Here is a 27,656-nt window from a genome sequence, read left to right on the forward strand (position 1 = left end):
GGCCACGGCGGCGGTCAGTGATGGTGACTTTTCAAAGTACAAACAACTTTTGATGCACTTATCCATTAAAGAACCTACTCAAACCAGTTCACGAACACCGCACGTCTCTTACGTTATGATGTCCTTCATTTACAACGACGTGCGTGATAAAAAACAGAGTAATGGGGAGAAAATGGAGTTGCATCACAGTAATGGAGCGCCCAAAGCCAACACCATAGAAACCAGGACACACAAAAAAAATCAAACACAATTAACAAAGTCAAAATTGTCAGCTAATTTTATTCCCAAGCGAATCCTCCATCTTCTTAGCCATGCGTTGTAACCCCACCTCATATTTCCTCACCAAATCCTCCAATGCCAACCCTTCCACCGGATCGACAGCGAACGACCACTCGATCGCGCACCCACCTTCCCCGTCTACGTTGCTAGGGACAACCCTAACCGTCGACAAGTATGAAGTGAATCCGATGTTGGAGTCCACCATCTCGTAGCTTAACCTTCGTTCGATTGGATCTATACTGACCAATCGCTCCTTGGACCAGCTGACAGGGCGATTCTCACCGGTCTTGTCGGTGCCTTTGGACGATAGGGAGGAGCCGGTGCAGTATCTTACGCAGCCGACCTCGCCATTCTTGCCGTGGATGCCGTGGCAATCGGAAAGGCTGGGGAACCATTTGTGAAGGTTGAAGAAATCCAAGAAGAGTGACCATATCTGGTCTGCACTGGCTTTTGTGACTGTAGTAGAGACCTTGCCTTCCCACTTGTGACCTTCTTGGGATTCCGTTCGATCCATGCTTTAGTGCTCCTTTTTTTTATGCCAAAACATCTACGAAGAGAGTTAATAGAGAGCTTTACATTCATACATATACAGACTTTTGGGGATGTACAAGAATCTCAACGTGGCACGTGTTGTGATTGGGAAACTACAACTTTCAGTCAAGAAATCATGACAGGTATAGCAAGAATATTAATAAATTTTGAATGACCAGGAGCAGGTAGAAAACACATTTAAGACCTGTGTACCATAATCGAAAGCCTTTCATCCTATGAGCATAATTCAGAAATATGCACTTCTTCACCTTGGCTCAAACTTGCCATTACTTGCATGAGCATACGCAGGACATTCGAATACTCATAATCTGGAATAATCAATATGTTTTCCCGACTATACTTCCACCGGAGTTCTCCACCTAATAGTAGAAAATGGAGATCGATTAACCAAGTAATATGCCATGTTTACAACCTCAGCCCAAAATTCCTTGCCTAATCCCGCATACGAAAGCATGCACCGAGCTCACTCAAGTGAAGTTCTGTTCTTCTATTCGGTTGTGCCATTCTGTTGTAGTGTCCCGGTACTATGCGGTGTTTCACAATTCTTTCTCTCTTGCAGAACTTAGTAAAAGCTTTACCACAAAACTTCATGCCTTTATCAATTCTTAGGCACTTGATTTGTTTGTCCGGCTGCTTCTCAATCAATGTCCTAAATTTTTTGAACTAATCGAACACATCAAATTTGTGCTTCAGCAAGTATACTCATAATTTCCTCGAGTTATCGATGATAAATGTTAACATATACCGAGTACTTCCTTTCGAAGGAATTGGGGATGAGACCTAAACATCCGGATAAATATACTCAACTAGTTGCTCGGTTGAATGAATACCTATAGTAAACTTAATCCGCCACTGCTTCCCAAAGATGCGGTACTCACATAAGTCTAACTGCCATGTTTATCGACCCTTCGACAATTCCCTCTCACTCAGCATCGTTATGCATATCTCACTCATGTGCCCTAACCGCATATGTCATAACTGGGTCAATTCAGAGTTTGACTCACTTGATGAAATTGTAGAAGCTTCGGTTATGATATCTTCTTGTAGATCATAGAAAGTATTCACTTTCTTCCCTTTCATCACTGTCATTGCACCAACAACGATGTACTTACATTCAATATCATCGAGTGTCTATAGAGAAATAAGGTTTTTCTTGAGCTCCGGTACATTCCTTACGATCCGATCCAAACTGTCCTTATCCCCACAATCTTGTAGACCACATTATTTTCCATCAAAACTCTATCACCATTTGTCATTTGATAAGCGATAAACAGCTCCTACGAGGTGTCATATAATGAGAATACACCCATTAGTCACCTGACAAACTAGTAGTCACACACAATATAGCCTCTGCATCACTGGTGCTCTCCTCGGCAACATTCACCACAATACTTTTGGCAATCCGCTTGTTATCTCAATTTCTCGGTTTCCACCAATCTCTCCCGATGGGGTCATCTTCGTGATGCTGAAAATACTTCATAAATCCTTTAAACTTTCTATAGTGTGAATTGTCTTGTTTTTACCTCTATTGTTATTGGATCCACGATGTTGATCTCTACGTCAAATCCCTACGCTAAACCGTCATATCGCAACTTTCTCTACCACTCCTTAGAGAACAAGGCAGACTTTACCGCTTCCAAAGCAATCATAGTACGCCCCTGCAGTAGTGAATCAGTAAAGTGCTCTCACGACTTTAGTAAAAAGGCTAACAACATGATACCTTGTTCTTCATCATCAAGAATTTTACCGAGATACTTTAAATCCATCATGATTTTATTAAACTCATCTAGGTGAGATTTGATAGATGTACTTTCAGTATATGTAAACTGAAACATTCTTTTCAATATGTACAAGCCATTGTTCAAAACATTTGTTAAATGGAGTGTCTAAAATTTAGCCCACAATGTTGCGGCATCCTTATCCTTGGCCACCTCGATTAACACCTCATCCAATGTGTTCAACATGATTATACTCCTAGCCTTTATCATTAACATGTCCTTTTTAAATATGTTTCATCATTTCGGGTGACTTATCCCTAGCCTCCAATGCTTCGGCCAAACATCGAATTGTTAATGACGCCTCCATCTTAATGTTTCACAAGCCAAAGTTGTTCCCCCTGTTAAACTTCTCAATTTCTACTTCCTCTCCAAACATAATTGCGACTACATAATTCACAAATAATAATCGGACAAGAAAAAGCCCAAAATCACAATCCAGAAAATGCTGTCATGCAGCTCTAATACCAATTATTGTAATTAATACGCAGAAATCAACTAAGATCTTGCAATTTAAGTAAATATGAGAGAGCTAGAGAAAATAAACGATGAACAATAACAGACACCAAAGGTTTACGTGATTCGGTCCACGTGTCGAAATCTATATCTTCGGAGAGAGCCAATAAGCAAATGATCCACATATTCGGAGAAATAGAGTTTACAATTGCTCTCATGCTCGAATGTATCCCACACCTAAATTAAGCCATATCTCGAGTATTTACAAATACATAGCTCATTTGGGTTTAAAAAGTGCACAGCATCATTATAGGGTATTTAAGCATTGCCCACTATGGGTGAGCAAATCAAACCGCTTGGACCGGGATTGCCCGAATCGGACCGGGACCGGTGGTCCAATTTTCGGTTCTAGAAGGAACGGTTCGGTTCCTAGTTCTAGGGTGTCGCGACCCTCGATCTCGTCGGCGGGAGATCGTGGGCTAATGGGTCGCCCTTCCGGCCCGATTGCGTGTGGACCTTCGGACGCGGGTCTCTCCCAAGACCCATTACCCAAATCGTGACGGAGGATAACGTGGTCGACCTTTCGGTGCGGTCTAGTGACATGTGTTACGTGTGCATGTCAAGGAGTCGCCACCAATCGTTTCGTGGAAGGTACGATTGGAAACCCTATCGAATAGTTGGGAGTTTCTATTCGATTCTGCGAGAACCGGAGAAATGGGATCGGGGACTTAGTTACGCCAACTATCAGAGTTAACGCCCTTTCGGTACCTAAGTTGATTGAATTTTCTAACCTTGGATTTCATGCATATGAGTGGGGTACGAATCCTAAATCTAGGAGTTCATGCAGATGGGAATGATTATCCTAGCAATCACAATCAATCAAAGTAAATGCGCAAATCAAGGAATCCATAACATGCGGATAAATCGCATCAAATTAGCGTGGCATTCCTAGTATAGCCCTATTGGCTTAGAGAAAGGGTATTCAAAGCATAGGAGGGGATCGGGAGTGATTTGGAAGCGATTCGCCCATGAGGGGCAAAATCGTAATTTTGAAAAAATTTGGGGACGATTTGCCAAAAAGGGCAAAATCGTCATTTCGGAAAAAAATATGGAGTGAGAAATGTCAAAAATAGGATTGGCCATTCAAACTGACCCATTTCCTAATTTTTGATATTTTTTGGAATTTTCTGGAATTTTTTATGAATTTTTTGGGGACAATTTGCCCTCGAGGGGTAAAATTGTCATTTTTGAAAAGATGAGGAAAAGAAATATCAAAAATAGGATTGGCTAGTTGATTGTAGCCATTCCTCAATTTTTGAGAATTTTTGGGATTTTTGGGAATTTTCTACAATTTTTCCTAATATTTTTTGGAATTTTCTATGATTTTTCAATTTTTTTTTATTTTTTATTTATTATTAATCGGACCGGGTCAACCCGGTCAACGGACCAGTCAACCCGGTCCAAACCCACACTCGGACCCGCGCGGCATCGAAACGACGTCGCATCAACATTTTCATTTGAATTTTCAAAAAATTCGTATTTTTTTTATTCTATTTAAAAGAAATCCCGCCCAAAAATTGATGTGTGTCTCAGATTGCGCCACGTGGTAAACTCTGGACGCTCCGATCTGGAGTCAAATCTAGGGTCAGAGATGGGCCACGTGGCTAATCCACAACCCTCTGATCACTTGACCAGATCTACGGTCAAGATCTGACGACGTGGCTAATCCACGGCCGTTTGATCCTTAGATCAGATCTACGGTCGAGATCTGACGACGTGGCTAGTCCACAACCATCCGATCAAAAGTATTATTTTTATTCGAAAAATGATTTTTTTTAGGGAAAAATCCAAAAAAGGGCCTGAAGTCCTCTTGTTTTTTCAATTAAGGGCCCAAAATTAACTATGTTTCAAAAAAGGGTCCAAAGTGACATAGAATGTTTCAATTAAGGGCCCGAAGTGTTCATAATGTTTCAAAAAAGAGTCCGGCCCGAAGGGCCTTTCCGTCATTTCACATTTTAATTTTTTTATTCATTTTTCTTATTTTTTCCGATTAAAAAAAAAAAAAAACACTCCCGCATAGACGACCCCGGCCCGGTTCGAGGCGACGGCCGGCGGTCCCCGATCCGGGCGGGGACCGCCGGCCCTCACCCGATCCGAGAGAGGGCCCGACCCTCTCCGGTTTTGGCGAGGGCTAGAGGCCCTCGCCTCGACCGGCGGGGTCGCGGGGTCGTCGGCGACCCCGCCGGCCTCCGCCCCGCCCGCCGACCCCCCCACCGGCGGTGGGCCGGCGGCCACGGGCGGGAGGGGGCGGCCCTCCCGCTTGTGAATGTCCAATTTTCCTTTTTTTTTTTTTTTGGGTGAGAAAACAGAAAACAAAAGGAATAATAAAAAAAGAAAAAATTAAATAAGTGAAAAGACTAAAATACCCTTAAATCAGGCCCTTTTTTGAAATTTTATGATCATTTCAAGCCCTTATTTAAAACAGTATTCACTTGAGGCCTTTATTTGAAAAAAAATGAAGACTTCGGGCCCCTTTTTGAAACAACATTCACTTCAGGCCCTTATTTGAAAAAACATGAGGACTTCGGGCCCTTTTTTGGATTTTTCCCTTTTTTTTATATTGTTTATTTATTATCCGAAATTCGGAGATTGATCCAACGATCAGAATAGTAACACGCTGCCAAACCTGGGCTGCGCGATCACAAAATATTTTTTTATTTTTGAAAAATCAGAATATTTTGAAAATTCATTTTTTGTTCTCCAAAAATCCCAGATCACGACACGTGGCACCACGCTAACCGTCGGATCAAGTTTGTTATTTTTTTATTTTCTGTTATAACCGAATTGCTGACGTGGTTGCCACGTGTCCACCACGTCAGCGCCACATCTGCGTTGACCGGGTCAACCCGCGTTGACCGGTCAACGCCCTATTTTCACATCGAACTAATTCACGATCAAACCTCATCTACATATATCAGATCTAGCCAGAAAAAGACGCCTTGAACTAGTCTAAACTGACTTACACAGTCATCACCGAACCGGCAAGCAAGTTCTGCAACTTAGATGCTAAACCTCCAACGAAAACGCCTAGAAAGAATTTGAACAAGCTTCGAAAGCTTACCTGGTAGCTTATTGGCTTCGGTTTGGTGCGATACGAGTTCAAGAGCTCAAGAAAGTTCCGAGAGTTTAGGATCGGTTCAGGGGATTTAAGCCTCGAAAATGCAAAGTAAACACACATACTTGATCAGAAGAAGCTCTAGAGAAATCTGGACTAGAAAGCTCAAACAAATGACCATCGGCACGAGCTACGCCATGAGAGTATATCATTCGGGATGAGCGGTGAACATTACCTTTAGGCGATCTCCGACGAAGGAGGATACACTTCGCGTGTTCTTCGGACTGAGATGAATCGAACAGGACCAGTCGAGGTGTCCGGCAACGTCTGGATCGGCCTTGAAATGAGCTGCAAGTTCTCGAGCTTCCCTTGCGACAATGGCGGAAGTTCCTTTTAGAGAGCCTCCCCGATCTGTTGTGTTCTCTCTCTCTTCTCCTCCCCGTTTCTCTCTCTCGTCCTCCTTTCTCTTTTGCGAGCCCCCCACTCGCTTTTTGTTCCCCTCCTTTTTCTTCTTTTGTGCTCTCCCCTTTTTTTGTTCTGTTGTAGCCACTTTTTCTTCCCCCCTCGATCATCGTTGAAGTTCTGTTCCTCTCCCTATCTCTCTTATTCACTTCTCCAGTTCTTTTTGTTCTGGTATGGCGCACCAAGTTTGTTGGACATGCCAGCTCATACCGCACGTGCTCCAGGCATACTCCATGGTGAGTCGGTGCCGGAAAAGAATGGGTAAAGGGACAATCTCCGGATCGAAGTTTGGGTTGCGCCTTCGGGACTTTGATTTGCATTTTCCCTTTTTCTCGTGATTCTGTGCACAAGGAACAGGAGAAAACGAAGACCAGAATTGGTCTTTGGTGAATCCGGGTCAACGGGTTGACTAGGTCGGATCTCTGACCCAGTTGACCCATGTTGCATAAAATCGTCTAATCGGGCCATTTCTTGGCAAATTTCTGCAAAATTAACACTAAAATCGAATTCTAAAGCATGTGTTTCATTTAAGAATGATACATTAGAGTCAAATTGGTTTAGATTCATGCAGAAACCCCAAATCTCAAGTTTAGCCCGCATACGAAATGTGTTCAATTAGGGTTATTAACGATCGATTCGTGTCAATTTGACCTTACTAATGTGTTTAGAACACCAAAAAATTTGTGGGTCGACATTCATTTATGCATGGGTTCGCCTTTAAAACTACCAATTTGACCCTAATTGAAAATCGACGACTAAATCGGAAATGCAAAGAAGCACAATTTGCAATCTGCTCAAAAATTGAAATTGATTGGACTAAAATGCAATTAAAGGTGTAAGAATCAAATGTCATAACTGACTCAAAGTAAGAAAAATAATAGAAAGATCTCAAATGATTTTTGGCTCAATTTAGGTCCACATTTGTGAAGACTCAATTGACCCCAAGTTGAATTTTCCAATTTTTCAATGGCCAAAATGAAGAGGGAGTTAAAGGAAAAATATTGGATATTTTCCATATTTTTTAGGCCGAAAATGCTATTTTTTGTGAATTTTGTGTATTTTTCTAATATACGGAAAATACTAAAAAATGTGAAAAATATCGAAAAATATTTTTTGTTCAAAAATGGATCCTTAAGCTTGGCCAAGATTCCAAAATTGATTTTTCGATTTTATGAATTTTTATGGATTTTTAAAGATTTTTTCAAAAGAAAAGCTGATCAAAATCATGTGTCAACATAGGGTTCCAGGATCGGACCGCCCGGACTGGACGGATCAAATTAAAAAAAAAAAAAAAAAGTTACCCTCTCTTTACCTGTTAAAAAGTGTCCAAGAAATTTACCAAATTAAAAAGCTATTGGCATTCTCTATTTTTTATTCTCATATGTATAAGGTTTTTTAGTTACACTCTGTTTTATTTTTTAAAAGTAATCAAGCTCATATGCTCCATATTAGGAATTGTACATATATATATTTTTGCATGTGTCCAGTCTAATGGAACCGCCCGAAAATCCGACCGGACCGGTGGTTCGGTTTCCAATTTTGAAAAATTGAGAACCGAGACTATCGATCCAGTTCTCGATTTTTGAGGAGAATCGGATTAGATCGAGAACCGATCGCCTCTACTGCCCACGAACAAGCAAAAGAAACTCAACTCTCGCCTTTGAGGAGTATACTTTGCGGTATCCTCGAGAACCTCCCTTGCTTTGCGGATAAAACTCTTGTTGATGGAGCCCGCAACTTCCTTCACTATGCGGCTATCAACTCTCAAGAAACCACTCGGGCCTTCAATGTGTAGGTTCAATGTGTAGTCATGTCAAGAGCGCTGAGCTGAGAGAGAGAGAATCCATCACTCTTCCTCTCTTTCTCCCACGAGTGACTACTGTAGTCTAGGAATCAACAAACAAAAAGAAAACCTAGCCTTTTTGTCTCCTTCTCTACTAAGGTCTTCCTGCGCTAACAAAGAAAAAGAAAATGATATTAAAAAGTAAGTGTGCCCCTTTCTTTTTTCTTTTAGTGGCTAAGAACTTCTCTCTTCTTCTTTGTGCGATTGCAGCTGGACATATATCCATCCGGATCGGGTTCTGTAAACAGCACAAACTCGCAACATAATTTAACATAATGTTTGACAGAAATCGAATAATTAATTATTCAAACGAGCAACTCTAGGGTGCTTTGTTGAGGTTGTTCAGTTTACATGTTTCAGATAATAAAAAATGTATGAAAACGAGACGCCCAAATTTTCTACTTTGAGTCGTCAAGTCACATACGAACATATAAAAACAAATTTTTTCCTGATTAGTACACATCATAGCAAACAAGAAGATTGTTAGGACTTTTTCTTTATGAGTTTTTTGAGCGAGTTCTTGATAAGATATTGTAAGATAATACTTATAAGGTTACTTTGAATGTTATATGGGGAGAATTGTCAAAAAAGTTCTAATCCTATTGTGTTTGTTCCAATTCAGTCTTAAATTTTTTAATTATGCCAATTGAATCTTAAACATTTTCATATTTTTTCAATTTCTATCTTGGCCGAAAATTATTGATGTGGACACTGAGCATCCGACGAGACACGATCGGTGCTAACATGGACATTTCAAAATATTTTAAAAAATAGTATTTTTTTATTCTTTTCTTTTCTTTACTTACATTTTTAACCGAGTGCCGAGGCCACCCTTGCCGAGCTCGATCCTCACCCTGGTGAGGCTTGGCCTCTCCTATGGCTAGCGAGGATAGCCGTCACCTTATTGTGGCCATTGAGAGTGACCTCGTCCGGCCCTCTTCAACCACCACTTGAGGCTGGCCACTAGCAAAAAGGAAAGTATAAAATAGATTCAGAGAAAAAGAAAAAAAAATAAAAATTTAGAAAAATTTAAAAGGTTGTCCATATCAGTGTTTATCTACCACATGGAAGGACTGGCATTGGCTAGGCCACCACGTCGGTGTTTTCCTGTCAAAATTTTGTCCGGATAGACTCAATTAACAAAATGTGAAAATAATTTAAACTCAATTGGTTAAATTGAAAGTTTTAGAACTACAATGACATAAGTATAATAGGTTTAAGACTTTTTTTTTTTTTTTGTATCTTTCCGTGTTGTATGAGATTAGTAAACACTTGACAGCGAGTGAGCAATTGTAATTTTGTAATTCTCCGGATGCAAATTACATGTCTTTACGTGTGACTCTCTTTTGGGAGTATGTACTTATACTTCGACCGAACCACATAAATCTTCGATGTCCCAATTATTCTTTATTGATTTCTTTGATACTTTCTTTTTCTCGCATTAAGTTTGAATGCAAGATCTATTAACTTCCATATTACAACATTAAGTAATTACACACTTCAAACAATGTCCTCATGGACACATGAGATGGTGAACGATTGATTTCATTTACATATATTAGTAAATTGGCTTCTGAGGGAACAAAAAGCCAGCTTAGCGGATAAGGATAAGGACCGGGGAAGTGAATTAATTATTGTGAGCACGTGGATCATAATCGATTCATCATCAGGAACCTGATCAACGGATTATGAAAAGCCAAAAAGGAAAAAAAAAATCAATACAAAGAAACTGGGCAAGAGATAAGCCTACACAATTTATTGAAAGTATAGTATCTAATCAACAGTACGCAAATGACAATTCAGAAGAGAAGATGAAGCAAAGAAAAAGGAAATTCATGCTGAGATGAGATCTCCAAGAAAATGCAATACACAACCTTGAGAGATCAAACAAAATCATAGGAAAATTATTTAAAGCTTGCATAATCAATCAACAAGAGATATCACATCTTTCTCACTTCCCCCACTAGCTTCTTGAATTGCACTTTCTATCTTCTTGGTCACAGATTGGAGGCAAAAATTAAAGTAAGACCTCATATCTTGGAGCCCCCAACACTCAACTGGTTCAGCCACAAAGGACCACTCAATCATGCACCCAACCATCTTACCATCCTCATCATTCATGGGCATGACTCTAATTGTGGCAACATAGGACTTGATCCCAATATTGTTGTCCACGACCTCATAGCTGAAGCACTTGTCACTAGGGTCCATCATGAGGAGCCGCTCAGTGGCCCACTTGACCTTCGACGGTTCTGAGTTGTCACTGGACGTGGTGGAGGCGACGTACCGAACGAGGCCGGGTTGGCCCTGGACGCCCTCAACTCGGTGGCATGTGTCGATGGAGGGAAGCAACTTGTGGATGTTGCAAAAATCGGCCAAGAACGGCCACGCTTGGTCTGGTGTTGGCCCTTTCAGCTCAGCAATGGCCTTGCCTTCCCATCTTGGTTGGGTTTCTTCTGCCATTGAGGAGAGAGAGAGAGAGAGAGAGAGAGAGAGAGAGAGAGATGGTGGCTTTATGGCAAAGATGGAGACGTTTATTAGATAAAGCCCAAACGTGTGGTAGCTAAATTCCCCCTCTCTTTGTACACATTTCGTTTTAGAAATTCGTGCTTTGAATATTGTAATTTGTGGTCCCATTGAGTCAGATGATTAAAGTGAGTAAGTGAATTTAGAAAGTGTCGAGCTTTTTCTACTCTCTTTCTTACTGCCACATTCTCTGAATTAGTATTTTGATAGCAATATCTCTTCTGAATCTTACTTTTTAGTATATTATTCTTATTAACAAATTATTAAATTCAAACGTGGGCCTTATTTTGTTCACTTTTTTTTTTCTTCTTTTCCTTCCTTATCTCTCTCTTCTCTCTCTTTGGGTGTTCGTCACGTATGTCCTCCAACCCAAAGGCTCTATTGGCCACGCCATTCATTCACTTCTCCACCTAGCCACCACGACCCGCCGTCATCGAGACCTTCTCAACTATCGTTTACTCCACTATAAAGGGTCGGCATTTTCACCTTGAGAGCATTGTCAAGTTGCCCGCTTCTTTCTCACCTCTCTCTCAAGTTCCTTAAGTTCATCATATGAATGGATTTTCGTCTTCAAAGTCGTTCGGTCACACGATGGGATCGAGCTACACCTCATCAATCTTGTGCCCCTTCATGGACGTGTAAACGATAGTCGAGAAGGTCTAGATGATGGCGGGTCGAGGCCGTGAAGAGCAGCAAGATGGAGAAGCGTCCAAACGGCGAGGCCAATGGGGCCCTGGGGTTAGAGGTACGATGGAGGACCTACATGAAGAAGGCAACGAGAAAAAAAATGAGGAGCACACAAAAAGAAAAAAGAGAGATAGGGAAGAAAAATAAAAAAAAGTAAACACAAAATGAGATCCACGTTTAAATTTAATAATATGTTAATGGGAATGATATGCTAAAAGGTGAGATACAAGGGATAATTTGGTCAAAACACCAATTCGGGGAGTATGATAGCCAAAAAAGGAATGGAAAAACCACGTCCCTTTAGAAATTGTTGCTCATTTCTAAATTCTGGCTGTATACAAATATATGTCGAGATATCATGAAATTATCATGAAATTCTCTATTTTACCCATGGGCCAATCTCTATTATGTTTCCCAACTATTATATTAGCCGAGTCTATTGTTCCAAAATATTTTATTTTTTCCTTGAATTATTGGGTTTAGACATTACTTCGGTGATCTTTTAATCTTTTCTCTAAATAAATATTTCAAAAGCTATATTATGTTCCACAAAAAACAACAAAAAAAAATTCGAAAAAAGTACTTTCATTCATCCATTCAAAAAAAAAAAGCTTTACTAGAGCTAGACAGGTGAGTTTCGGAGCACAAAATATTCCAAAGAGGTTGGGGGAGGGGGTACATATGACCAATTGAAGGGGGGAAGTCTTGTTTCGATGGGTCTTAGCGTTCCAATCTGCAGTTTGATTAGTTTTTGGGGAACCGTGGAAAAATTGCACCTTATCAAGTTGGGCCAACAAAACCCGGCAATCTTCAATAACATCCCCTATGGTCTATGGGCCTTTAAGTCGGTCCGTGAAACTCAAAGATTGATAAGAAGTTACAGCCCCTCACGTGCATATTAGTTCTCTCTTGCAAGTCCAGAACTGACTCCCTCACAGCTATGGCTTCCGCGATTTGAGGCGACGGAGCGCCGTACTGCTTTCACAAAACCAGCCACCATCGTCCCGCTCCAGTCCTCCAATAATACTGGTGATCGAAGCTTCCGAGGCCCGTCTATCTACGAACAGGCGGTGTGGAGCTTGAGGAAGCCTCGGGCCGGCGGAACCCATTGCTCAGGTAAGGTCTCACTGCCGACCCTCCCGATTTTAGAAGTCGGATTCCATCTAACAAAGCTTCCGATCAACGTGAGGGCAGCGTCGAGAATTGAGGCTGGGTCAAGTGAAAATTCGGAATCTCTCTACAGGCCATGGGGAATTCTGCATTGAAGGTGTAGCAATTTAGATCATCGATTAATCTTGGACGACTATATTAATGTTTGACAGAAACCTAGTAACTAAATATTCAAACTTCGGTGCGGCTGTTGACTTTATATGTTGAAAATAATGAGAATGTAAGAATATTTATATGAATCGACGTGAGAAGTCGGGGGATTCAGTTGTCTAGCTCAAGTCAGACCCGGGACGACCAAAGATCCTGGAGGATAGGCCCGGATCATAAAGTTCAGTTTGTATTACAGAATCATAATCAAGATACGAGGAAAACGAAACAGGACGACTAATGTTGTTTCATTTATCTTTTCAATACAAAGTAAGGCATTTAGGTTTCGGATTTTTATTTCAATATATCATTTTTTTTTTGTAGTTCGATCGTGGATTTTTTTTTTTTTTTGTATTTCCGGACTATGAGTGTGTGACTTGTTATAATTGATCTTTTTTTTTTTGCTCGGATAATTGATTCTGTCGATAGTACAGGAAATGGGTCTATCATCTTAATATATATGGTTTTACCTCGTCGGATATTCATTCGAGTATCCGGAGCACGAAATAGATCACTTATTATTCATACGTAATATTCAGATCTTGTGACCGGACTCCAAATTTTTTTCCAAAACGTTATAAATCAAAAGATTAATTTTTCCTCTTTTTCAAAAAATTCCCTTTTTTTATTTATCAAGCACAACACTTTCTTTGAATTTTTAGGCAACATTTCTATTCACTGAATAAGTAATGATCCAATGGTTCTTACTTGGGGAATCTTTGGACTTAGTTTGAAGTTTTATTGAATAGTCGCGGTTATAGTATGAATCTAAGGTTTCAATCAATTCATAGGGTCTTAACAAGGAAATTCTTATTAATAATAAAGAAAGGAAGGAGCAAAGCTGCATTACACACAAAAAAATAAATAAAAATAACAAATCAAAGGAAAAGAAGTAGATAAATAGAAGATTCAAGAAGCCTGTAAGGATCAACACAAAGACGAATGAGCCAACGGGTTTTCTTTCCGTTCCAGTAGAATTCTAAAGCAGTTGGTAAGTGTAAAAAAGAATTGGTCAAAAATGACAGTGACACTGATTTTCCGGTAACATATCATTAACTTGGTGATACTTTTATGAAGTTAACGACTCATTTTTATAGTATGCAAATTATCAAATATTCTGATCTTTTATTAACTTTCGTTTGTCTTTTTTACCAATGCCTTCAATTTATCAAGCCTTGTATAAATTTACCAAATGTCTATATGAGTGATTAGGCAACTTTTTCCAGATAAAATTACCATTTACTTTTTGGTTAGGTTCATTGTTGGGGGAAAAGTATCAATTTTTTTTTTAAATCTATTGCATTGGTACCAATTTAGCCCTAAACCTTTTTGCATTGACATCAATTTAGTCCATCCAGCCAATTTTGATGGGAAAACGCTCACATGGATGCTTGCGATGCCACGTAGACATGCAGTGCTGACGTGGATAATTTTTAATAATTTTTTAAAAGTATTTTTAAAATTTTTTTCTTTTTTTTTCTTTTTTTTTTTTTTCGGAAATTCGGCTTCAGTATATTAATTCAGGGTAGCGCTATTTCCACCTCCATTTTGGCTAAGCCGCTCCTTTTTTTTAGTTAACTTACATGAATACCTCTCTCTCTCTCTCTCTCTCTCTCTCTCTCTCTCTCTCTCTCTCTCTCTCTCTCTCTCTCTCTCTCTCTCTCTCTCCAATTTATTGTTTCTTTCTTCATCAGGTTAATCCACAAAACTGACATTATTTGTATTTTATCTCTTAAATGATCAATTTCTCAATATGAATGTCAAATTACACCTAATAAAATATCATTTTATCATTAACATGTTATCACTTCGGCTAAAGAAGGACGTTATTTTTAATTTATGATACCATTTTTCTAATTACAAAAGTTATATGAAAGGTTAGAAATTTCTTGTTATAAAGGCTTATGAACACACATTTAAATACCTATTTTCATCAAATAGTCTGATTGAAACTTCATTTCAAAGTTGAAAATTAAAATTCAATCTAATTATCTAGCGGATTTTGACCTTGTCGGTATTTTTCATAATAAATTTGTAAGTTTCTAAAGTTAAACATCGCCGATTTATGATTTTCATATTTTAATATGAATTGCAAGATGGGGTTGAAAATTTATTTACACATTCTTAACTTTCAAACTCGATTCAAATTTTTTTAGGGGAAAATTTTATGCAAATTTTAACATTTTTGATCCACTTGCTATGAGAATTGAATTTACAATCAATATTGATTATTTTCTTCATAACAGGGTTGAAGATCAAGAAGTTTCATGTTTGTTTCATTGTGTTAATCCTTTGTTAATGTTTAGATATGATCTAATATAAATATGTTTGACATTTGATAATGCTTTTTACAGATTGCCTTTTTCATATTTTGATCAATTTTTATTTTCCATATTTTTTATCAAGAGCTGCTAAATAATTAAATCAAACTTTAATTTTTGGCTTTGAGATAAGGTTTCACTCATACTATTTAGATAAAATGGCAAATAATTTTGTGTTCATAAGCTATCATATATAAAAAATTTCTTGTGAATAGAATTATGAGTCCATAAATTAAAATTGGCAATAACTTCCAGGCAAAATGATAATAAGATATGATAAATTGATATCATGATGGGTGTAATGGAGCATTTGTATTATGAAATTAATGAGAAATAGGATAGAAATAAAGGCAACTTTGTGGACTAGCCTCATAAAGAAAGTAAAAATAAATTGAAGAGAGAAGAGAAGGGTATGTCGGTATGTTAATTAAAAAAGGAGTGTCGAAGCTAAAATAGGGGTGGAAATAGCGCTGCCCATAATTTATAGCGTCACTTTAGTTTTGTCTTACGTGATGGTCTTCTTCTAGCTTCCAAGCGGGCGGTCGTCTTCAAGTCCGAATCACACACGCCAATAATTGCTGATGGGAAGCCCTTGCCGACATCATCAGTGGTCCTGCCGCCGCCTCCTCCTCCGACCTTGTCTTCTTACTCTGCAACACCGCCCCTTCTCCTTCTCCATCTCCTGCCTCTCCTCCGGCGACGTCCTGCTCGACACCTCCCCGTCCGACCTGTACAGTTTCATCATCTTCAAGGACCAGTACCTCCAGCTCTCCTCCTCCTTCCCTCTATGGAATCGGAAAGCACACGAAGCCGTCGCTCCGGCTCCAGCCCAACCAAACCCTAATTGATTAATCAACAAATTATTGCTACTGTCATTTAATTGAATTTGATTCCACTATTGACTTGCTTTATGAGTTTATTCTCTCATGGAGATGACACTGGTCAACACTCTTCACTGATTAATCAACAAATTGTGCGTGTTAAGCTCAACTGGGAAGAAATCTTAAAGGCATTGCATGTTTTCCTCTGAAAACCACAGCTTCCCGACCCCCAGCCAAAGCCAAATTTTCGAAAAAAAGGAAAAAAAAGAATAATTAAAAAATAATTTTAAAAAAATTAATAATAAGATATCCACGTTAGCACCGGCCATCCTACGCAATCTTGTCGGCGTCCACGTCGGTGATTTCCGGCCAAAATTGACCGGATAGACTAAATTGGTACCAATGCAAAAAGGTTTATGACTGTATTGGTTTAATTGCAATATTTAGGACTGAAGGCGTACCAATGAATAGATTTAGAACTTTTTTGGTACTTTTTCCCATTGTTGGTGTGGTTTACAGATTTATCATTGGTTGATTGCCACGTGAAAGAATTTGGTTACATATTTACCTTCAAGTATACATGTCCATAATCCGTTTGTGAGTGTACAAAAGTCCTGTTGTGCTAGCGGTGGATCTAACAATTTTATATATATATAATTTTCTCGGTTCGTATACATAAAGAGCACACAACAGGAGCGTTAAGGTTTTCTCTCTATGAGTTTTTTTGGGAAAGTTCTTTAAGAGAAATTATAAGATAACAATTGTAGGTTTGTTTTGAGTGCTATATGGGATTGGGAAATACTTGGGAGATGATCGAGCAATTATAATTCTGCAATTCTCCAAAATTGAAAGTGGCTTTCTTTGCGATGACTCTCTCCGTGAAGTAAGTATCCACGTTTCGACCAAATCACATAAAGCTACGGTGTCCTTATTGTCTTTTTATTGGTTTCTTTAATACTTTCTTCTTCTCGATTTATGTTTCAATTGCAAGATTTATTAACTTCTATTACACACATTGAACTAATGCATTATGGAAATTGGAGCAACATGTGATGGTGAACAACTAATTTGATTTGCACATATTAACAAATTGGCTGCTGAAGTAGCAAAAAGCCAGCTTAGCTGATAAGGACCGTGGAAGTAAAATTCTCGTAGTGAGCACATGGAATCAAAATCGCTTCACCACGTTGGCATAAGATGCTTAGAAGGTGGGGGACTGGCTACCTCTATCTTACAACCTAATCAACGGATTATAAAATTCAAAAAAGGAAAAAAAAATCAATATATAGAAACAACACAAGAGATAAGCCAACATAGTTTATTGGAAGAATCTAATCATTAGTACGCAAATTACAATTTAGAAGAGAAGATGAAGCAAAGATAAGGGAACTTCATGTTGAGATTAGATCTCCATGAAATGCAAAACATAACCTCGATATCAAACACAATCTTGCTGAAATTATTGAAAGCATGCATAGTCAATCAACTAGAGGAATCACATCTTTCTCACTTCACCCACTAGCTTCCTGAATTGCACTTTCGATCTTCTTGGCCATAGATTGGAGGCAAAAATCAAAGAAAGACCTCATATCTTGGAACCCCCAACCCTCGACAGGATCAGCCACAAAAGACCACTCAATCATGCACCCAACCATCTTACCATCCTCATCATTCATGGGCATCAATCTAATTGTGGCAACATAGAACTTCATCCCAAGATTGTTGTCCAAGACCTCATAGCTGAAGCACTTGTCACTAGGGTCCATCATGAGGAGCCGCTCGTTGGCCCACTTGACCTTGGACGAGTCTGAATCGTCGCCGGACATGGTGGAGGCAACGTACCGGACGAGGCCAGGCTGGCCCTGGACGCCCTCGACTCGGTGGCACGTGTCGAGGGTGGGAAGCAACTTGTGGAGGTTGCAGAAGTCCTCCAAGAGTGGCCACACTTGGTCTGGTGTTGGCCCTTTCAGCTCAGCAATGAGCTTGGCTTCCCATCTTGGTTGGGTTTCTTCTGCCATTGCGAGAGAGAGAGAGAGAGAGAGAGAGAGAGAGAGTGTTGTTGGGTTTATCGCAAAGATGGAGACATTTATAAGAAGAGGCCCAAACAAGGGACAATTAGATCCCTTTCTCTTGCGGTAGCTAGTTGATTCCCTTTCTCTTGTGGTAGCTAGATTCCCTTTGTCTTGGTATACAAACAAACAAGGGAAAAAAGGAGGAAGACAGTCTATAAAGCTTCTAAATAAAATGAATGAGGACATTTTTTTTTTTTCACGTTTTGTGACCGTGAGCGAGAAGCATTTGGCTTTGTGCAGAGCCCAAGTGGTGTAATTGTCCATGCCAAGATGTTTTCAAAACTGGGAATACTCAGTGGTGAAGGAAAGTCAAATCTTGAATGTTAAATATTAATGTGAAAAAATCACCAAAAACTGTAAACCGTGCCTATTGTAACACATTTATCTCGAACTTTTTTTTTGTGACACTAAAATCCCTAAACTTGTACCTATGACACGTTTTCCCAAGCTTTTCTTGTGACCAAAATTATATCCATATGGCATATTTACCCCGAATTATTTTTTTGTGACATCTAAAACCCCAAATTCATAGGCATGTGATACGGTTATCCCAAATTTTAAGGTAAATATGTCACACGGATACAAGTTTATGATTTTTATGTAGTTTGGGGTAAATTTGTCGCATGCCTATGGCCAACGAGAGTGTCCTGGCCCTCACCCATCTAAGGGTTTGAAAAAAAAAATAAAAAGGAAAGGAAAAAATAAAAAAATCATACAAATTCAAAAATTATTAAAATATTATTTGCAAAAGTTCACGTCGGCACCAAGAGTGCTACGGACGCATTGGCCGGCCAAGTGGAATAAATTGGTACAAATGCAAAAGGTTTATGACTGAATTGACATAATTACAATAAGTATAGAGCTATTTTGGTAATTCTCTTGTGATTCTGTTCAAGGAAGAGGGAAAAAAGACGCGGAAAAGAAAATTGACAAATGATAAAAATAGTACAAAATGACAAATGTATCGGATTCTAAGTAGAAAGAAATTATTCAAATAATGTAAGTAAAATTTTTCGGTAGCTTAAAACTAACGACTTCATAAACAAATTCAACTTCATAATTTTACTAATTTAAGATCGATTGCATGTTTACTGCATATTTTAGAGCCTTTTGTGCACCTATCCATAAAAACACAAGCACTATAGGTCAAAAAAGACCGCACGTCTTTTAACGTGAGAGTTAATACCATAAAAAATTTCAAACTGGTATATATGTGATTAATTTGTCCCAAACTATTTTTTTTTATCATTAAAACCAAACTAGTACACCTTTACCACAAATTATTTTTTTTACCATAAAAAAATCATAAACCGATGCACGTCCTTTATCATTATTTTTCGATCGATGGCGAACGATCATCCGATCATGCATCCACCTTTGACGTCTCCGTCGCTAGAGTTAATCTTAATCGTCGACACGTATGAAATGGACCTCATGTTAGAGTCCACCATCTCGCAAGTTAACCTTCGTTTGATCGGATCTACACTGAACAATCACTCGTTGAACCCAATTGATGGGGAGGGATTGTCGCCGACGGCGAGATTGGGAGGGAGAAGCCGGTGTCATATTGCCTGTAACCAGGCTCGCCGCACCTGCCATGGATTCTGTGGCGATCGGATAGGCCTGAGAATCATTTGTGGAGGTTGAAGAGGTCCATGAAGAGTGGCCATATCTGGTCTGCCCTGACCTTTGTGACCCTCGTAGACACCTTGCCTTCCCGCTTGGGACCTAATTGGGACTCCATCTGATTCACGCTTCAGTAACATTTTTTTTTTTGTTTGGCGCCAGAACATACATTAAAAGAAGGTAATTTTGAATGTCTTGTGATTGGGACATTCTCTCCAAGCATATCTAGTCGAGTACAAAATTTGGTAAAGTTTGATCCTAAATAAATTATACAAGGGAAAAGTACACTTTTTAGTGCCAAAAGTTATGTACGGAGATCACGTTGGTGCCAAAAGTTTTAATCGGATTACTTAAGTATCAAGTCGGAAACAAAATGGTCACTTTGGTGCCTCCGACAAAAAGTTCTAGCCATTCTCAATAAGTGGCACTTTTAATTAATTTTTAAAATTTAAAAGGCATTTTTTTAAGAAAAATGAAGTCCACGTGGGCTTCCACATGGACTTCAAAATTTTTTTAAAAATAAAATTATATTTTAAAAAATAAAAATTAACAGAAAATTTTTAAAATAAAAACTTTACTTAAAATAGATTGAAATAAGCACAAAAAAAAAAAAATGCATATCAAGTGGCGAGGGTTTGCTATAACCCTCGCCGCCTGATCTGCAATCCTTTTTTTTTTTTTTTGAATTTTTAGCTTTTTTTGAATTTTTCAGATTTTTTTTCAAATTATTGTAAATAAAAAATTCAAATTTTGAAAAAATGCCACGTGGACTTCTAGCGAGCCACGTCAGCATTGTATATTAATAAAAAAAAAAGTGCCATGTCAGATTTCCGGCGAAGTATATTGGAGTTAGCACTTAAGTGATCTTTTTTTAAAAAATTTGGCACTAAAATGATTCAATTGAAACTTTTAGCACCAAAGTGATCTCCGTACACAACTTTTGGCACTAAAAGTGTCCTTTTCCCAATTATACAATGAAGAAAATTCAAGTTTCCTAGTGTTAGTCTTCAAGTCATATAAGAAAACATAGAAACAAAAAATTTCTCGGTTAGTATACATTAGAGCAAAGGATAGGAGTGTTAATGTTCTCTCTCTGTGATCTTTTCGAACGAGTTCTTCACGGAAGATTATGAGATACAATTGTAGATTTGCTTTGAGTGTTATATGGATTGGACTGAGAAACACTTTACAGTGATTGAGCAATTTTAACGCTTAAATCTCTAGATTCATAATGGTTTTCTTTGCGGGTGACTCTCTTCGGGGGAGTACATATTGACCCTCGACCTAACGACAAATATCACCAGTGTCCTTTTTATTCCTTGTTGATTTTTTTTTTTTTGGTGTTTTCTTTTTGTCGCATTAGGCTTGAATGGAAAAATCTATTGTCTTCCGTCATTTCCCAACACATAGTAAATTAGAGACATCTAACAAACTCATTATGTAAATTAGGTTTGAATGGCAAAATCTATTGTCAGAAAAAAGTATGAAGCAAAGAAAAACGAGATTCATGCCGAGATTAGATCTTCAAGAAATGCAAAACACGATTTTAAGATTTCAAACGCAATCATATTGAAATTATTAAAGCATGCATAGTTAATCAACTAGAGGAATCACATCTTTCTCACTCCACCCGCAAGCTTCTTGAATTCCACTTTCTATCTTCTTGGCCATATATTGGAGGTAAAAATTAACGTAAGTGCTCAAATCTTGGAGCCCCAAACCCTCAACTGGATCCGACACAAATGACCACTCAGTCACGCACCCAACCATGCTACCATCCCCATCATTCATGGGGATCACTCTAATTGTGGCAACATAGGACTTGAAGCCAATATTGCCATCCAAGACCTCATAGCTGAAGCACTTTTCTCTAGGGCCCATCATGAGGAGCCGCTCATTGGCCCAATTGAGCTGTCTACTGTGGCCAACGGTGGGAACGATTGATAATGATGATTTTGTTTGAGCAAGAGGGAAAATGAAAAAGGAAAAGAATTGATAAATGATAAAATATAACAAAATTACCTACGTTAAAAATGTTTGATTGCACGATTTTACTAATTTTTAGATTGATTGCACTTCTATCGCAAATTTTGAAACCTTTCATGCACTTACGCATAAAAGCACAAGCAGTACCTGTCGACCAACCCCGCAGCCTTTTATTACATGGACGTGTATGAAGGGACAAAAGATAAAAATGGAAAAAAGGGACTTGCATCACACCAACGAAAGGCCCAAAACCAGCATTAAACAAAAGCAGACTACATAAAATCAAGCACCATAGTTATTGGCTAATTTAATTCGCAAATGAATCCTCCATTTTCTTAGCCATGCCTTGCAACCCCGCCTCATATACTTCCCTCACCAAATCCTCGCGCACCCACCCTTCCACTGGATCGACGGAGAACGACCACTCGATCGTGCACCCGCCGTCGCCAACGCCGTCGCTGGAGACGACCTTGACCGTCCCTAGATACGAATTGAACCCGATGTTACTATCCAGCATATCATAGCTTAGGCTTCGCTCGACAGGATCTATATTGATCAATCGCTCCTTGGCCCAGCTGACGGGACGATTCTTGCCGACGTCACCGGCACCTTCGGACGAGAGGGAGAAGCCGGAGCAGTACCGCACGCAACCGGGCTCGCCGTTCTCCCCTTGGATGCCGTGGCAATCGGATAGGCCTGGGAACCATTTGTGGAGGTTGAAGAAGTCCGTGAAGAGAGGCCATATCTGGTCTGCACTGGCCTTTGTGACTCTAGCGCAGACCTTGCCTTCCCACTTGTGACCAAATTGGGACCCCATTTATGCCAACACTTCAATGAGAAGATATTGAATGCAGAGCTTACATATATAGACTCTTGGGATGGTGCTTGAACCTCCACGTGGCACTTAATTATTGGTTGAGATTACAACTCTCAATAATGACATAACGACAGGTATGGAAAGATTATAAATTAGTAATTGCAGCTCTCATGAAGTTGGCGCACCCACCAATCTCTTCAGGACAATTATTTTAGGGACTACTGCTGACAAGTCGGTTATAAAATACTGTGCAAAATACAGATCAACGATACAAAAGCTTCGATACCTCACTTCAAGCGCGGATTATTGCTACGGGAGCTTATCTTGCCATTTAAAGTTGAGAGAAAATATTTTTCTTCTCTTCATCTTAAGAAATACCTTGAAAAAATTTTATATCTCAAAATTCAGACGGACTAGTTTAAGGACTTGCTCAAGTCCGGAGTAATTGATGCTCACGTTTTCAATATAATGATAATGTTAAAAAAAAAAAATTACGTTGACCTAAGAAGTAGGGGTTTTAGTTGTCTCCCTCATAGCAGGCATTGGTTAAATTATATTCCAAATCGTTATCTAAATATGGGAGAAACGACGGGAGGGTGACAACTCTGTATGTACTAACTGTTATATGATTCATCAATTTTTAATTAAGTGACTTTCCAATTTCGTTTTCAATTAAATTACCGATTAGTTTTTTCGCTACCAACTCTTATGTAAGTTACCGCTAATGTTTATCTCATTCAACTTGGATTATTGGTTACCAACTTTTATTTGTATTCTTATAAACGCCTCAAATTTATCAACTCTTATATAAATTAACAAACATTTATCTATGTGACTTACTAGCTTAAATCCGATTAGGTTACATTAATTGTGATGTATCAAGTCTCATTTTGGTTGCTTACCAAGTTAGATTGGTCACCAATTTTTTTTTTTTCCGATCAGGTTATCAACTAGTTTTGCGTTATCTACTTTAATTGGCTGTTTTAAATTACTAACTTCTCTTATCTCAACAAAAGACCTCTTATGTTTTACTTTCCTTTCTTTACTAATGGCTTAAGTTTACTAACAACTATTATACAAACTTTCCAACATTTCTTTGAGTAAACTACTTCTTTTCTTTGATTATGTTACAAATAGTTTTAGTTCATCAAATCTCATTAAATTGTTTAGGCGTTAGATATTTGTCTTTTGCTCATATTCACCAACTTTTCTACTGAGTTACCACTTCTATTTGTCTTTCTTTTCAACTTTCGAAACTTACCAACTGTTTTTAGAAATTACTAACCTCAATGTTGATTACCAACATTTCTCCGTTTAAAACACCAACTAGTTTACATCATCGACTCTTCTTTGAGTTAATTACCTATGCTTTTTCCCCAAATTACCAATTTTTTTTAGTGCTGACAATAAAACCCTCTCATATCTTTCACAAAATATTGTTTTCTTTTTCTTATTAACGCCTCAAATCTATCCAGTATTCAACGAAATCACCAACATTTTTTTGCATGACTGGAGTTACCAACTAATTTTGAGTTACCAACTTTCATTTGAGTTGCTCGCCAATGTCTAGTTATTCCTTTTTAAATTTATCAACTTTTCTATTTGGTTTATCACTTTTAAATGAAGGTTGAAGAAATCTTGCAGAAGCTGCCATATCTGGTCGGGACTACAGCTTCTCACTATTTCCTTCCCATTTTTTCCTTTGCTCACTAGCCAAATGGCCACAGGAATAGAGGCTTCATCAATTAGCATCTAGCTTCCGTTTATTTTGTGAAAAATTAATGATTTTGAAAAATATTCTCTTAAAAACAATCGCCTGTATCTCTTACAAAAATGAATGAACGAAACAATTTTCATCGTTCAGGATAACATTTATACATAAATTGTCGCAGACAAGCCATGCAAGCGATTCTTTTAGGAAAATATTTTCCAGATCATTCATCTTCCGCGAAACAAACGAAGCCTTAGCATTAGATGCACAATATTGAAATACTGAAGGCACTAGTTGTCGGGGCATGAGAAGGTATATTTCGCATTGCCAATGGGAATCAAAGGGTTGGACTATGCTCTTCTTAGCGACAGCATTTCTTGTCTGTGTGTGAGAAGGCAAATTCCGGAAGTGGCATGGGAATCGTGTAAGCTCTCTCTCTCTCTCTCTTCTCGTTGGGGATTTCGGAGGAGAAGAGGTGGAGGACAATCGGAGCATCACGATGGACGCTCCCCATCCATCAGAGTTCTCTCCATCTTCTGATATCTTTCCATCTTTGATGGTTTCACCACATAGCCAACAGGTTTTAGATTTCTACTTTCAAATGTTTGATTTTGTTTTGATCTGTTCAAAGGAAAAGGATTTTGATGGAGTTCCATTCTTCTTTTTCCAATTTAAGATGTTAAAGTAAGCGCGCTCTTTGATGACTACAAGGAGACTCGATGAGAGGGCCGGCGCAGGTGGTGGTGGTGGTGGCTGTGTCGGCCGCAATGGATGCACGTAGACATGGCTAAATGGAACCAGAGGCCCGGAACCGGCCCTTTTTTAAAAAAAAAAAAAGGGGGAGGGGGGGCGGGGAGAAAAGAGTCGTTGAGCCCGAGAACAGGGCGATTCGAACCGAAACCGGAACCGGCCCTTTGAAGGGGCCGGTTCCACATTTTCTAGGAACCAGAACCGGCGGTTTAGACAAGCTGGTCACGTCTAGATGTAGGTCTATCTACTGTGGCCAGCGGTGGCAACGGTTGTTAATGATGACTCTGCTCGAGCAAGAAGGAAAATGAAAAAGGAAATTGATAAATGATAAAATAGAACAAAATTACCTACGTTAAAAAAGTTTGATTGCACGATTTTACTGATTTTTAGATTGATTGCACTTCTACCTGCAAATTTTGAAACCTTTCATGCACTTACGCATAAAAACACAAGCAGTACCGGTCGACCAACCCTGCAACCTTTTATTACAAGGACGTGTATGGAGGGACAAAAGATAAAAATGGGAAAAAGGGACTTGCATCACACCAACGAAAGGCCCAAAACCAGCATTAAACAAAAGCAGACTACATAAAATCAAGCACCATAGTTATTGGCTAATTTAATTCGCAAATGAATCCTCCATTTTCTTAGCCATGCCTTGTAATCCCGCCTCATATACTTCCCTCACCAAATCCTCGCGCACCCACCCTTCCACCGGATCGACGGAGAACGACCACTCGATCGTGCACCCGCCATCGCCGTCGCCGTCGTTGGAGACAACCCTGATCGTCCCTAGATACGAATTGAACCCGATGTTACTATCCAACATGTCATAGCTTAGGCTTCGCCCGACATGATCTATACTGACCAATCGCTCCTTGGCCCAGCTGATAGGACGGTTCTCGCCGACTTCGCCGGCGCCTTCGGACGAGAGGGAGAAGCCGGAGCAGTACCGCATGCAGCCGGGCTCGCCGTTCTCGCCTTGGATGCCGTGGCAATCGGATAGGCCTGGGAACCATTTGTGGAGGTTGAAGAAGTCCGTGCAGAGAGGCCATATCTGGTCTGCACTAGCCTTTGTGACTCTAGCACAGACCTTGCCTTCCCACTTGTGGCCTAATTGGGACCCCATTTATGCCGACACTTTACATGAGAAGAGACTGAATGTACAGCTTACATATATAGACTCTTGGGGATGGTGCTAGAGAATCCACGTGGCACTTAATTATTGATTGAGATTGCAACTCTCAATCATGACATAACGACAGGTATGGAAAGATTATAAATTAGTATTTGCAACTCTCCTGAAGTTGGCGTACCCGCCAATCCCTTTAGGACAATTATTTTAGGGACTGCAACCGACAAGTCGGTTATAAGGTATTGTGCGAAATACAGGTCAACGATACAAAAGCTCCGTTATCTCACTTCAAGCGCGAATCATTGCTACATGAGTTTATCTTACCCCTCAAAGTTAAGAGAAAATATTTTTCTTCTCTTCATCGTAAGAAATACCCCCAAAAAATTTTATATCCCAGAATTCAGACGGATTAATTTAAGGATTTGCTCACGTCCGGAGTAGTTGATGCTCACGTTGTCAATATAATGATGATGTTAAAAAAAAAATATTTACGTTGACCTAAGAAGTAGGGGCTTCAGTTGTCTCCCCTCATGGCAGGCATTGGTTAAATTATATTCCAAATCGTTATCTAAATATGGGAGAAACGACCCGGGGGGGTGGGGTCGGGGGTGACAACTTTGTATGTACTAACTGTTGTATGATTTGTCAATTTTTAATTAAGTGACTTTCCAATTTCGTTTTCAATTAAATTACCGATTATTTTTTTCGCTATGAACTCTTATGTAAGTTACCGCTAATGTTTATCTCGTTCAACTTGGATTATTGGTTGCCAACTTTTATTTGTATTCTTATAAACGTCTAAAATTTATCAACTCTTATATAAATTAACAAACATTTATCTATGTGACTTACTAGCTTAAATCCGATTAGGTTACATTAATTGTGATGTATCAAGTCTCATTTTGGTTGCTTACCAAGTTAGATTGGTCACCAAAATTTTTTTTTTTTCCGATCAGGTTATCAACTAGTTTTGCGTTATCAACTTTAATTGGCTGTTTTAAATTACCAACTTCTCTTGTCTCAACAAAAGACCTCTTATGTTTTACTTTCCTTTTTTTACTAACAGCTTAAGTTTACTAACAAGTAACAACTATCATACAAAATTTCCAACATTTCTTTAAGTAAACTACTTCTTTTCTTTGATTATGTTACGAATAGTTTTATTTCATCAAATCTCATTAAATTGTATAGGCGTTAGATATTTGTCTTTTGCTTATATTCACCAACTTTTCTACTGAGTTACCACTTCTATTTGTCTTTCTTTTCAACTTTCGAAACTTACCAACTGTTTTTAGAAATGACTAACCTCAATGTTGATTACCAACATTTCTCCGTTTAAAGCACCAACTAGTTTACATCATCAACTCTTCTTTGAGTTAATTACCGATGCTTTTTCCCCAAATTA

General features: G+C 38.9%; 5 protein-coding genes across 5 annotated transcripts; all 5 read right to left on the reverse strand.

Moving 5' to 3' along the window:
* Window positions 1–106: 106 nt before the first annotated feature.
* On the reverse strand, window positions 107–810 carry LOC115750099 (lachrymatory-factor synthase-like). Its single transcript, XM_030687265.2, has one exon. The coding sequence runs from the start codon at window positions 791–793 to the stop codon at window positions 269–271; it is 525 nt and encodes a 174-aa protein (XP_030543125.1). The 5' UTR covers window positions 794–810; the 3' UTR covers window positions 107–268.
* Window positions 811–10,216: 9,406 nt separating this feature from the next.
* On the reverse strand, window positions 10,217–11,110 carry LOC115727004 (lachrymatory-factor synthase-like). The gene has a single exon (XM_030657109.2). The coding sequence runs from the start codon at window positions 10,943–10,945 to the stop codon at window positions 10,406–10,408; it is 540 nt and encodes a 179-aa protein (XP_030512969.1). The 5' UTR covers window positions 10,946–11,110; the 3' UTR covers window positions 10,217–10,405.
* Window positions 11,111–17,512: 6,402 nt separating this feature from the next.
* LOC115727005 (lachrymatory-factor synthase-like) lies at window positions 17,513–18,199 on the reverse strand. The gene has a single exon (XM_030657110.2). The coding sequence runs from the start codon at window positions 18,170–18,172 to the stop codon at window positions 17,666–17,668; it is 507 nt and encodes a 168-aa protein (XP_030512970.1). The 5' UTR covers window positions 18,173–18,199; the 3' UTR covers window positions 17,513–17,665.
* A 3,946-nt stretch (window positions 18,200–22,145) lies between these two features.
* LOC115726991 (lachrymatory-factor synthase-like) lies at window positions 22,146–22,655 on the reverse strand. Its single transcript, XM_030657092.1, has one exon. The coding sequence runs from the start codon at window positions 22,653–22,655 to the stop codon at window positions 22,146–22,148; it is 510 nt and encodes a 169-aa protein (XP_030512952.1).
* A 3,080-nt stretch (window positions 22,656–25,735) lies between these two features.
* Window positions 25,736–26,245, reverse strand: LOC115726990 (lachrymatory-factor synthase-like). Its single transcript, XM_030657091.1, has one exon. It carries the CDS (start codon window positions 26,243–26,245, stop codon window positions 25,736–25,738), a length of 510 nt encoding a protein of 169 aa, XP_030512951.1.
* Between the last annotated feature and the right edge of the window lie 1,411 nt (window positions 26,246–27,656).

The sequence above is a fragment of the Rhodamnia argentea genome, chromosome 4 (assembly GCF_020921035.1).
Source record: "Rhodamnia argentea isolate NSW1041297 chromosome 4, ASM2092103v1, whole genome shotgun sequence".
Classification (NCBI taxonomy): domain Eukaryota; kingdom Viridiplantae; phylum Streptophyta; class Magnoliopsida; order Myrtales; family Myrtaceae; genus Rhodamnia; species Rhodamnia argentea.